Raw genomic sequence first — 12,725 nt, 5'->3', positions numbered from 1 at the left:
TAGAGTAGTCAAGGATGTGTTATAGAAGCATGGTCTTGAAGGATTAGTAGAATTTGGGTAGGTAGGAAAGGAAAGAGAGTGCTTTGTTTTTGTGAAAATCTTTAGGCCAGGTATGTGTTTGTTAGGTGTTTAATTCAGCATGATCCAAACTTAGCTGTGTAGAGAAAACTGATGTAGTGGCATACCTATTGAGTTCCCTGGGGGCAGTTTCTGTAGAGCATCTGAAAAATACTGGGATGGTGACTTTTGCCCTCTGGCTGAGTGTTGGGAGTTCAGGGCATCACAAATCCCAGGAGACAGAATAGGTTAATAATTAAGAACACACTTCTTGGGGTGCTTGGCTGGCTCAGTTAGGAGAACGTGAGATTCTTGATCTCTAGGTTGTGAGTTCAAGCTGCACATTGAGTGGAGATTACATACAGACATACACAAACATGGAAGAAGTAAGAGAAAAAGAAAGGAAACAGGTATTTGGTCTCTCACCAGGTTCCTGGCACTGAGTTTCTAAACCCCCAGAGATTTCCTGAGTGATAGAAGAGAGAGGAGCATCTTTGGGGTGTGGGGGAGCGGTGGAGTACACTTCTGGGGTCAGCTCAGCTTTTCTCAGTTTAAACATTTGCCTCCTGGGGATTTTAGCTGTGAAACCTTGGGCAAGTCACTTTATGTCTGTTCTTACTGGTTTATCTTTCATCTGATAGTGGAAGTTAACAGTAGTGCCTACCTCATTAGGGTTGGTGGAAGGATCAAATGAGATTATCCCTGAAAAGTGGATGGCACATTCCTAGATTAAATCCTCAGTCAGGGGTCACTGCTGCCACTATAGTGTAGCAGTGTAATTGTCTCTATTATGTTCTTCATGCTTTCACTTCAGGGGGCAGGAAGGATCCAGTGCTAGTGTGTTTCAGGAGATTTTGTTGAGTTTCTTTTGCTCACCACCTCTTTTGTGATGCTGTGCAGCCATTTGGTTTCCTCCCACCCTAATTATTCTCCCCAAAATGTACTTCCTAAGCTGCAGTAGAGAGATTGAATAGGGTAGTTGGGATCCTTCTTGGCCCTTCTTCACAGATGCACAGCAGATCTGTCAAATGACCTTATTTCTTGTGCTTTTGCATGGAAGAGTTCTGACTGCTCCTGTGGCCTTGTCTTCTTCAGGTTCTGTTTTTACTTCAGCTTTCTTTTCTTTCCAATTTATGTCTGTTTTCCCCCTTTGATTGAAATAACTTTTGATCCATGGTTCTTTTTCTGAGATGAAACTCATGATGGGAAACCAGTTCTTTTTCTTAGTTACTTGTCCCTCATCTTGACAGCTGCTAAGTCAGATTTTTTTTCTCCAAAGGTTTTTATAAGAATTATAATGTAAAGAGTAGATGCTGTGATGTCTTAGTCTCATAGGACCAGAATTGGTGAGCGTAAGAAGAAAAAGGGTAATATTTGAGCATCATTGCACTTGGAATTTTAGAGATAAAAGTGACTTTGGTTTTCAAGATAGTTCAAGTCTCTAGCTGAGGAAAAATAGATTCAAGAGAAGTGACTTGTTAAGTTCACATAGCTAATTATGTCAGTGCTTTTCCACTAAATCACACTTCTCAGTCATTGCTATGCTGTTTAGCTGCAGAATCTTAAGATTTCTGGAGTTCTGATTTTTGAAGCAGCAAGTATAAATAGTTTCGAAAAGCTCTGAATGTGTTCATGCCCGTCAGGAAATGACTCACCTTTTCTTGTATTGTTCCAGAGTTCATACTGGCTAAAATTAGCCCAAGAAAGTTGGGCATTGTTCCCAATGAATTGGATAGAACAAAAGATGGTATATATAAAGCTTTTCAGCCCAAGGCCTCACTCCTTTGGCTCTGTGATTGTGGTAATTGAGGTCTCTGAGCGGGCAACTGGTAGTATTTACCTTCCATCCTAAAAGAAAGTGACATCTAAAAAGGGTAGGCTGAGATAAGGAAATCTGAACTTGCTAGATAGCTTTTTGCTCTGATTCCTTAAATTATTCAGTCTCCCTGCAGAGGATTTTTATCTGAAATAGCCCACTTAGTGGGCAGTGCTTTGCTCAAAGATTTCATTGCTGGGATTTAGTTAAACTTGTCTCCTGTTTTTCTGCTGACTTTTCAGTCTCCAGGAGTCAGTAGGCTCTATGCGGTTTACTTGGAATTTTTCTCTGTATTTACTTGTCCTTATGGATTATTACTTTGTGTGAGAATCTGGGAATGCTTTACTGGAGATTTCTTGAAGGTTATCCATATTGGTTCCAGAGGCAGTGTGGTGCCCTGTTGGCTTTGGAAATGTGAGGGATTTTGGTAGTCAATGACTGGGTGAATACTGAAATTGAATAACATCAGCCACAGATGCTAATCTTCTGCAATGTGCGGGATTCCCTTGCACCATGAATTGGGCCACACAGAAGGCTATGTACTGCTGTCGGTGAACACTGAGAGCCTGGCTTTTATTTCATGGTGACAAAATGAGGGTTCTAATGAAGTTTGTCGTAGGTGACATGAGTAATTTTTTTTTTTTTAAGATTTTATTTATTTATTTGACAGAGAGAAATCACAAGTAGATGGAGAGGCAGGCAGAGAGAGAGAGAGAGGGAAGCAGGCTCCCTGTCGAGCAGAGAGCCCGATGTGGGACTCGATCCCAGGACCCTGAGATCATGACCTGAGCCGAAGGCAGCGGCTTAACCCACTGTGCCACCCAGGCGCCCCGACATGAGTAATTAGATGTGAAGCACAGCATAGATAGAACCCAGCTTTAATCCTTGTTGATAGGGTCTTTCGCCATTCACATGGAATTTAAAAACCTTTCTGAGACCTGTTCTGAAGACAACCACTGTTTTATAAGAAAAGAAAATTGTGTACGTGTATGTATATAAATATAGGTGTCTGTATAAATAATAGTATGTTTCCACAACAGTGCTGACGGGATAAAAGCTATGGCACCAAGGAATTTTTTTAAAGTAGGTTGATCTGAAATAGCAGCTGATGTTTTTAGTGAGTTTGATTATTTTCTAGTAAGTAATTAATATGTATGAGTTAATTTGACCAAGGGAGAAGTTTGTGGCATGTGTGTAGGTCAGCCTTAAGATTTATCTGACAGAATCTGGAACAAAAGGGTTTGCCCCAATAGAATTGGAAGCTTTGAGTCTCTCCATGTGAGATTTGACCACATTGGGATTAACTGAATCTCATAAAGGGACCACCAAAACAAACAATTAGGACTTCTAGGCCTACTATGGCAATATGTCAGCTTCTATCTAGATGTAGAGAAGGTCAGGCCCAAAATGCCAACATTTGTTTGCTGAAACTTGAAGCCATCAATAAGAAACTTGTCAGGAGGAGAACAGCTTTATCCTAAGTAAGGTGTTGTATAAGTGAAAGGAGCCAGAAGTCAAAAGACTTAGGTTCAGGCCAGTTTTGTAGTTGGGCCCATAAGCTAGCCTGTTAGTCTCTCTGGGTCTCCCATCTCCTTATGTGTCACCCATCCATTTTTGTCGTGAGGATCACGAGAGAGTACTTGGGATGTGGTGTCTATCATAAAATGCTGTATGCATAAAGGCATTCTTATTTTTTTTTCCCAGGAAAAGCCAGCCAAAGTCAAAGTGGAATTGGCTCCTGGAATCTCCTCCAAAGGCTCGGTGGTTAAAAGAAATCAGCAGCCTGTCAACACTGAGCAAAACTCCCCTAAGGAAAACGCCTCCAAACTGACTCTGGAGAACTCGGAAGCTGTAAGCCAGCTCCTAAGTGTAGTTCCTCCAAGAGAAGTGGGTGAGGAGAATGAGTGGGAGGAAGTGATCATCTCAGATGCCCATGTTTTGGTCAAGGAAGCTCCTCGGAATCGTATAGCAGCCATGAAGATGCCGGTGGTCAAGAGTGGTGTGCAGCCTGAGGTCTCTCTGGGGACAGTTGAGAATGACAGTCCTGGACCAGACATACCACCCCCAGCTGAGAGGACCAGCACCTCCAGTCCTCTCCCTGCGCCTAAAAAGCCTACAGGGTAAATTAACGTGCTCATATATTGTAGGGTTGTATTTAGAATAGCAGGTTGGGAAATGCTCTTTGTTTTATCCTGTGTCCTTACAGCATTCCTAAGAGGGATGAGAGCCCAATTAATGATTCCTATTTTAGAGATAAAGAAACCAAGGCCTAGAGCCACAGAATGATTTTGCCTTTCCTGTTACACTCTGCTGTCTGTGCATTGCTGTTGTGTTCCTGTACATCTCTTGTCATTTTCTCTGAAGCAATTACCGGGTCCTGCTGGTACAGGCTGAGGGCGGTGTTACAAACTAGTATCCAATCCTGGATACTAGATTTGGAAAGAAAACCCTTATTAAGCCATCTTCTAGAATGATTCCTGTCCTGGTGGTCAGAGGATTCTGTTCTGATTATGATCTGTCTCTGCCTCCGTTTGACTTTCGGCATTGTCCCTTCATGCCCGTTCTCGCCTCTGAAAAAATCTTGAGTTGGGTATTGAAAAAAAAATCTAAAATTTAATGGCTGGCCTGCACAGACCAATAAAGATTATGTGTAAAGCATACACAGCCCAGTGCCTTGCTGATGGGAGGAGGCCCATAAATAGGGGTTATTTTTCCTCTCCCTTCCCTCCTTAAAGGCCTGACTGAATTTTTCATGTGGCCCCTTTCCAGACATTGTTGTTGTCTTAATCTGCCCTTATTTGTTTATATTGGTGGCTCTCAACAGGGAACACTTTGGCCCCAGGGGACATTGAGGCAGTGTTAAGAGGCATTTGGGGTTGTGAAAACTGGGTGGCGGTGGGGGGTGGTGGTGGCGGCAGAGGTGCTGCAGGCTTTGGTGGGCAGAGGCCAGATGCACGACTCAACATTCTACAGTGCACAGGACAGGCCCCCCAACAAGGAGTAGCCAGCCCAAAATGTCAGCAGTGTCAAGGCTTAGAAAATGTGGTGTATAGTATTCGATTTGATGTTTTATTGTTGAATAGGAAATATATTCACATGTTTCAAACTCGAAATATAAACTGAAACAGATCTCTCTTCTAGCCTGTCCTTCACTCATCCAATTCCAATTTTCATACACAGTATTCCCATCTTCCTGTGTTTCTAGGCATAATTTTACACAATGTGTAAATGTATAGATGTGTATGTGTGTAAACATGTATTTTCCCTCCCTTTTTTACACAGATGGTAGCATAACTTAAATACTTCTGCATCTTGCCTGTTTTTATTTAACAGTATACTTTGGGGATGGTTCTTTATCCTTAGAGAATGAAGCCATGCGGTTTAGACCTTTTGTTTTGGGCAAGTGAGTCACTTGGCAAATGTGTATTGAGGCCTTCTGTGATGTAGACTATGCTCAGCGCCAGAGCTACAAAGAAAATGTGACTTTGTTCTGCAGGGTCTCTTAGCTGCCCTCATGTGGGAGACTGAGCGACTTGAAATACTAATTAGAAGCAGATCAGATAGTATGACTGCAGTAGCTGTCGATGTTCTGCATTGTAGGCATTCTTCTGTGCTTTTTTATCTTCATAATGACCCCATGAAATACCTCTCTAAAGCCTGACAGTTTATTATACTGTCCCTCTACTCAAATGTTATTTGGAAATTATATTTTGGTTTTCTTCACCCCTTGGTCTGGAATTTTTAGATTTACTGCCTTGTTAGTTTTTTTTTTTTTTTCCCCCCCAGAGTTGACCTGCTCACCCCTGGGACCAGAGCCCCAGAGCTTAAAGGCAGAGCTCGGGGCAAGCCCTCATTACTGGCTGCAGCAAGACCCATGAGAGCAATTCTCCCAGCCCCATCTAACATGGGCCGAGGCAACAGCATGGGACTGCCCAGGGCCAGGCAGGCCTTTCCCCTGAGTGGTAAGGGGCTGGGACAAACCTGGGAGTGGGGAGCTGTCCAATGGGAAGGGGACAGGAGTGGGAGTTGTTGAGAATGGAGATGAGAGACTTAGGGAGACTCTGAATGCACTGAAGTCACCAGTTTGGCTCCTGATTGTCTCAGATAAAACCTCCTCTGTGAGGACTTGTGGCCTGAAGCCAAGCACACTGAAGCAGCTGGGCCAGCCGATCCAACAGCCATCTAACACCAGCGAGGTGAAGGTAAGACTCATTCTCCAGAGGTGGGGCTTTCCAGGAGGCCTGTTGCTCTGAGAATAGGACTTCTGTTTAGTGTCTCAAAGCCATAAGCAAAAAGCCTGTTCTTATACTGGTAGACCTCTGGAATGAAGTTGAGCATGATGAGTTACTTATTTTTAGTGAAATTTATTTTCTTGTTATAAAATGAATGCATGCTTTTAAACTTTTAATTTAGAAATAACTTTGAGGGGTACCTGGGTGGCTCAGTTAAGCATCTGCCTTTGGGTCAGGTAATGATCCCGGGGTCTCGGGATCAAGTCCTTTGGCTCCCTGCTCATTGGGGAGCCTGTTTGTCTCTCTGTCTGCCCTCCCCACCACTTGTACTCTTCTTCTATCTCTTAAATAAATCTTAAAAAAATAATTTTGAGGGCGCCTGGGTGGCTCAGTGGGTTAAACCACTGCCTTCGGCTCAGGTCATGATCTCAGGGTCCTGGGATCGAGTCCCGCAACAGGCTCTCTGCTCAGCATGGAGCCTGCTTCCTCCTCTCTCTCTCTCTGCCTGCCTCTCTGCCTACTTGTGATCTCTCTCTGTCAAATAAATAAATAAATAAAATCTTAAAAAAAATTAAAAAAAAATAATTTTGAAACTTAGTGAACAAATTGCATTGCAAGAGTACAGATAGTACGAAGAGCACCCATGTACTTTTTACCCATAGTCACTTACTATTATAGCCCCTTTTGCTTTGTCATTTGTGCTCCTGTGTGCTTCTAAAATACAGGTAATTTAAGGGGATGTTACATGTCCTTTTGCTTCTTAATACTTCAGTGTGTATTTGCTAAGAATAAGGATATTCTGCTACTGACACGTTGATACAGTATTTCAGTCTGTCATTTGCATTCCCATTTCATCGGTTTTACCCAATTATGTCCTTTATAGCATTTTTCCACTCCAGTAGAGGATTCAGTCTAGGATTGGGTAATTGCATTTAGTTGTCTTGTTTCTTCAGCCTCTTTTGAAAAAATGAATGCATGACTGTTGTAGAAAGGTAAGGCAGAAAGAAAGAAAGTCCTTTGTAATCCTGCTACCCAGAGCTAACTACTACTGGCAGTCTGCGCCCATTCAGCCTTTGAGTCCTTTCCTGTGTTTGTGTTTTTTAATATTATTCTTTTTTTTAAACCAAAAACATGCCTCTTACTTCACATTGTGGTTTGTAGCCAGTATAATTCTTTAAACTTAATGATAGGGTTATTAGAGACTTCCCAGAAGCCAAAAATTCAGTATATTCAAGCACATTTACTCTTAGGTATTTTTTGTTTTGTTTTGTTTTTTGCTTGTTTTAGTTCTTTTTCCATATGTGACTAGAATAGTTATGATCAGAATTCCCTAAATCAACATTTTTTTTACTAGACATCTTTTTTTGGGTCATGCACATTTTTACATCACAGCCCAGTAAACTTATCCATACCTGTATACTTAAGAAGTAGAGGGAAGCTATTTATGCCTTTATTATATGCAGTCACTTTGCTATTTTTCATTTTGCAAAATGCTGCTTTCAACTCATTAAATTAATTTCACGATCCCTCTGTAGTTGAAAACCCTGTTAGACCAAAATTGAAATAGGAAAATCAGGCTAGCTTATCCCTTACCGTGTGTTCTGCCGGGCAATTTCCCTTTCTCCAGATTTGCCCCCAAAAGAATATCAACTGACTTTTACTTTGAAGGCTGACGTATTTGTCACCCGGATGTGGTGTCAGCACTGTGTGTGTGTGTGTGTGTGTGAGAGAGAGAGAGAGAGAGAGAGAGAGATTGATTGATTTCTGGATATAGAAGGCTTGTTATTTAGTCAGCTTCCACTGCTTTGTAGACTCCCAGCCCTGAGATTCCCTTTACTTGTGTAAACTCCCAGTCATCCATGTAAGTAGTTTCTTTTTGACTGGCAGCATTGGGTTATTTGTTAAAAGCCATAATCCTTTTGCTAGTTTTAAGCCTGTCAAATTACATGAACTTTTATATTCTAAATATCAACTTAAATTCAGTTTTATAGAATAATTACCTTTAGAATGGTGTCTTCATCTTCTTCAGTTTTGTAAGTAATATCTACATTTCGTATAGAACATTGGAAAATTTTTTTTAAGATTTTATTTATTTGAGAGAGTATGTGGAAGAGAGCACAAGCAGGGAGAAAAGCAGAGGGAGAGGGAAAAGCAGCAGGGAGCTTGATGTGGCACTTGATCTCAGGACCCTGAGATCATGACCTGAGCCGAAGGCAGATGCTTGACCGACTGAGCCACACAGGCGCCCCGAAAATTGGGAAATTTTGTAAGTGGTGATAAATGGGGAAGCAGTCACGATTTTCCTCTCACCCTGTGACATTTTCGTGAGTAATCTCTCAGACTTCTGTGCCAACATTTAACCACATATTTGCATGTATAATAATCATGAGCTTTTCTCACTTGGTATTAGTTGTCTATCTGATACACAGTATTTCTAATATGCAGTATTAGAAGTTGCACAGAAGAGTATGGCCACACTGGACTTGGAAGTGACACTCAACCTTTGGTGGGCTGCTGATGCTGATTAGCATCCTAGAAGGCTTACATGGAGCATAGCTCTGTACATTCCCTTGGGAAGCTATTTCCTCAAGCTGTTTCAGGACACAGGATCTCAGCAGTTTGAGGTTTTAGGAAAAACACCAAATCATTTGTTCTGATCCACAGCTACCAAATGGCCCAGCCAGTAGGACATCTCAGGTGAAAGTTGTAGAGGTCAAGCCTGATATGTTTCCTCCATACAAGTACAGCTGCACTGTAACGCTGGTAAGTGTAGCCAGTGGGTTGACATGGAGAGATGGTTCTGGTTTTCTGGCGGAGGATGAGTAAAAGTCTGAGGGTGGTGGGGAGTGGTCGTTCAGAGTGGTAGTAGGGTCAGGGGTATATCATTGGTTCTGAAGAGGCCATCACTGATAAAAATAATAGCTGCTGAGTGAATCAGCTGGGTTTCTCCCAGGTGATATCTTTTTTTTTTTTTTTTTTAAGATTTTATTTATTTAGGGGCGCCTGGGTGGCTCAGTGGGTTGGGCCGCTGCCTTCGGCTCGGGTCGTGATCTCGGGGTCCTGGGATCGAGTCCTGCGTCGGGCTCTCTGCTCAGCGGGGAGCCTGCTTCCTCCTCTCTCTCTCTGCCTACTTGTGATCTCTCTCTGTCAAATAAATAAATAAAATCTAAAAAAAAAAAAGATTTTATTTATTTATTTGACAGAGATCATAAGTAGGCAGAGAGAGAGAGGGGAAGAAGCAGGCTCCCCGCTGAGCAGAGAGCCCAATGTGGGGCTTGATCCCAGGACCCTGAGATCATGACCTGAGCCAAAGGCAGAGGCCCCAACTCACTGAGCCACCCAGGTGCCCGTCCCAGGTGATATCTTTAAGAGTACGGGCCAGCTGAGTCTCGGATATTTCTTGGAGAGTAATTAGAGGTGAAAATCTAGTCCAGCTCTAGCATTCAGCAGTCTTTGGACCTTTTAACCTCAGATGTGTTTTTCACAGATATGCTTGGGAAAGCTGTATTTTCCTTCTTAAAATACCAGTTACATTTAGTAGTGGTATGTCAGAGCATTTGAGAAGTGCTCTGGTAAAGCAGCTTTGTTTCAGTTGGCATTTCCTACCAAGGTTTTCCCTCCCCACCCACCTTTTGTTTTTAACACTGCATGTATTATCCCAGTAAGCAAATATGTGACTCTGGGGATCTTATTTCAAGGCTCTTTGGAAATTATTCTACATGTACTTTTGCAGTTGTCACTCTCATCTCTGATTGACTGATAGGTGGTCATCCTGGTGTTTGACTCTGCCCAAGTGTAACCCTTTTGTAGAACTGAATATTGATCTTGCTTTTTTAGGATTTGGGCCTGGCTACTTCAAGAGGCAGGGGAAAGTGCAAGAATCCCTCTTGTAACTACGTCTACACCAACAGGCATAAACCGCGGATTTGTCCCAGTTGTGGTTTTAACCTTGCCAAAGACCGAACTGAGAAAACCACCAAGGCTCTCGTGAGTTCCTTCCCTAAACACATACCATCGCCTTTTGTGAGTTGTTAGTGCACCTGTTTTAGTAGAAATAAAATTTCTTAGTACATGATAGTAGTTAGAACACCAGAACTGTAACCAGTTGTTAAGTTCTGAACCTAGCTGCCTTTTCTCTGGGCTTCCTTGTCTTCATTGTTAAGACAAGAAGGCTGGGTAGGTACCTTAATCGCCGAGAACCATCTAGCCCAGTGGACCAAGAGGTTATTTGCCAAGGTGAATGGGAACAGAGGCTTTAAAGAGAATTTGGAAGGAGCGGGATGGAAGGGTTACATTCTTTTAGATCTGAGACCTGGTGGAAGACCTGTAAATATTGTCTTGGTAAGTAGAGAATGCCAGCCCTAGACTTCATAGATGAGATCACTGCTTCTTAGGTTCCTTGCAGAGCTTTTGGCTCAATACAAAGCTTTACTTCTAGCAGTCTTGGCAAATCTCTCTGAAGTTGGACCAAGTTGTTTGGATAGTAAAACACATTCCACTTGGCTCCTTAGGGCTTGTTTTTTATTTATTAGAACCAGGAAAAATGGGTATCTTTAGAGATATTTTGAATTTCTTTAAGTGAGCAGAAAGATCTAGCACCTGAGGCAGGAGATGATGGTCAGAAGACAGATCTTCTTGGGATGCCTGGGTGGCTCAGTCAGTTAAGCCATTGCCTTCAGCTCAGGTCATGATCCCAGGGTCCTGGGATCGAGTTCTGCATCAGGCTCCTTGCTTGGTGGGGAGCCTGCTTCTCTCTGCGCCTCTGCCTGCCACTCTGCCTGCATGTGCACGCACTCACTCTCTCCCTCTCTGACAAATAAATAAAATCTTAAAAAAAAAAGACAGATCTTCTTGATCTGCCTTGGGAGAAAAGAGGATGGCATCCAGAATAGGTCAGGATCCAACATGGAGCCTGGCCACTCCAGATCTAAGCTGACTTTGGGAGGCGGGCAGGATTTGGATAGAAGGGGAAGGCATTCCATACTCAAGGATAAGCAGTGGCAGAAGTGAGGAAGGAGCTAGAAGAGGGTGTTCCAATCACCTGAAAGAGAAGGATATGTAGGGAGGAGTACAGAAAATAAGGCACGAAAGGCACATTGGGGCCATATTGTGGAAGATCTTTAAAGCTAAACCAGGCAGTTTGTTTTTTAGGCCGTAGGGTCTCATTGAGGCCCGTGCTTTAATGTGCTGCTCTTCACTTAGGGTTGATGACATTCTGTCTTGATTCCTTCTTAGCTCCCAGTGACACCACAATCTCTTAGGGCAGGTCTATGTTCTGTATCGGTGGAGGCTCAAAGATTCCTTTCTCCTGTTTGATTGTAGTTGTTGATGTGGTTTGCAGTATGGAAATGGATGTTGCTCCCTAGGTTTAGGATAATGAGTTGACCTAATTTTCCAGGAATGGTCTAGGGACTTGGAGCCAATTGATTTCAAATCTTGCTCTTTGAAATTTATATTCTTCTCTCTTTGAATAATAGCTGCCTACCCATGGGACACTTACTTTCTGACATTCTGTCACCTTTCAACTATATACTGAAATATACTAAACTGAAAATATACTAAACCTTTCAAATATACTAAACTGAAACAGTAGTCAGAGACCCAGGGATCTTTGTGTGTAGTGCTCTTTGGGGCCCCCTGGTGGCCATATGTTTCCTGTGTAGCTTGTCCTTGGTGGGTATAAGTAAGACTAACAATTTCTGGACAGGAATGGTCTTCATTCCCTTCCATCTTTCATCTTTTGTTCAGGAAAAAAGGATATAGTATTCCTGCCAGCTCTTCCAGTCCATGGTTCAACATAGGCATGACTGGGAACACACTATCTCCCAAGGCAACTCCTAGTGTCAGTCAACTCTCTGCAGCCATTCATTCATTCTTTCAGCAAGCATACGTTGAATACCTACTATAGGTCAGGTCTTTGGAGATACAAAGATAAATAGGACATGGTCCGTCCCTTGAGGAGCTCACAGTCTAGTGTGGGAGAAAGGTAGCCAAACTTACAAATAATTAGACAGGAGTTGCTGCATGTGTGCAGAGTTACTCAAAGTTCCTTCTTGTTATTTAGCATGTTATATCTGCAAAACAGCATGTAAAATATGAATTAGCATTTTTGTGTGCCCTTATGCTGGTATTGAGAATCTGTAAATAAGCAAGGAAGGACCTGACACTTATAAAAGATGGGGGAATAATCTAACCAACTGGGAGTTAGTGAATTCTGCAGTAAAGAATGGACTCTGGGGACATGCAGGAGGGAGTGATTCCTGCTGCATTTGTACAAAGGATTAGGGAGGAACCTCCACTGAAAAGGACCTGGGGTTTTTTTGTTTTGTTTTGTTTTTAGATTTTATTTATATGTCAGAGAGAGCGCACAAGCAGGCAGAGTGGCAGGCAGAGGCAGAGAGAGAAGCAGGCCCCCAGCTGAGCAAGGAGCCTGATGTGGGACTCGATCCCAGCACCCTGGGATCATGACCTGACCCGAAGGCAGAGGCTTGAAACCACTGAGCCACCCAGGCATCCCAGGACCTGTTTTTAATGAGCGTTTCAGAACCTTGTTTCTGAAAGCCTCTGACTGGTGTCTAATATAGTTCCCTTGTACACAGACGATAAAAGTGTTAAAGAGA

The 12,725-nt window shown here is 42.7% G+C and overlaps 1 protein-coding gene across 2 annotated transcripts in view; it reads left to right on the top strand.

Moving 5' to 3' along the window:
* The window catches only part of HMGXB3 (HMG-box containing 3), a 45,341-nt gene that overhangs the window by 16,241 nt on the left and 16,375 nt on the right, over window positions 1-12,725 (top strand). The window contains exons 7-12 of one of the 2 annotated variants that reach the window (XM_082726277.1): window positions 3,578-3,724; window positions 3,821-3,993; window positions 5,660-5,835; window positions 5,978-6,075; window positions 8,770-8,868; window positions 9,943-10,092. In XM_082726277.1, the coding sequence (XP_082582403.1) occupies window positions 3,578-3,724; window positions 3,821-3,993; window positions 5,660-5,835; window positions 5,978-6,075; window positions 8,770-8,868; window positions 9,943-10,092 (843 nt within the window). Of the gene's footprint in view, window positions 1-3,577; window positions 3,994-5,659; window positions 5,836-5,977; window positions 6,076-8,769; window positions 8,869-9,942; window positions 10,093-12,725 lie in introns of both variants that reach the window. The other variant, XM_082726276.1, reaches the window with a different exon arrangement.

The sequence above is a fragment of the Mustela nivalis genome, assembly GCF_964662115.1.
Source record: "Mustela nivalis genome assembly, chromosome: 3".
Taxonomy (NCBI): Eukaryota; Metazoa; Chordata; class Mammalia; order Carnivora; family Mustelidae; genus Mustela; species Mustela nivalis.
The sequence above is the reverse complement of the archived record's forward strand: the minus strand, read 5'-3'. Positions and strand labels throughout refer to the sequence as shown.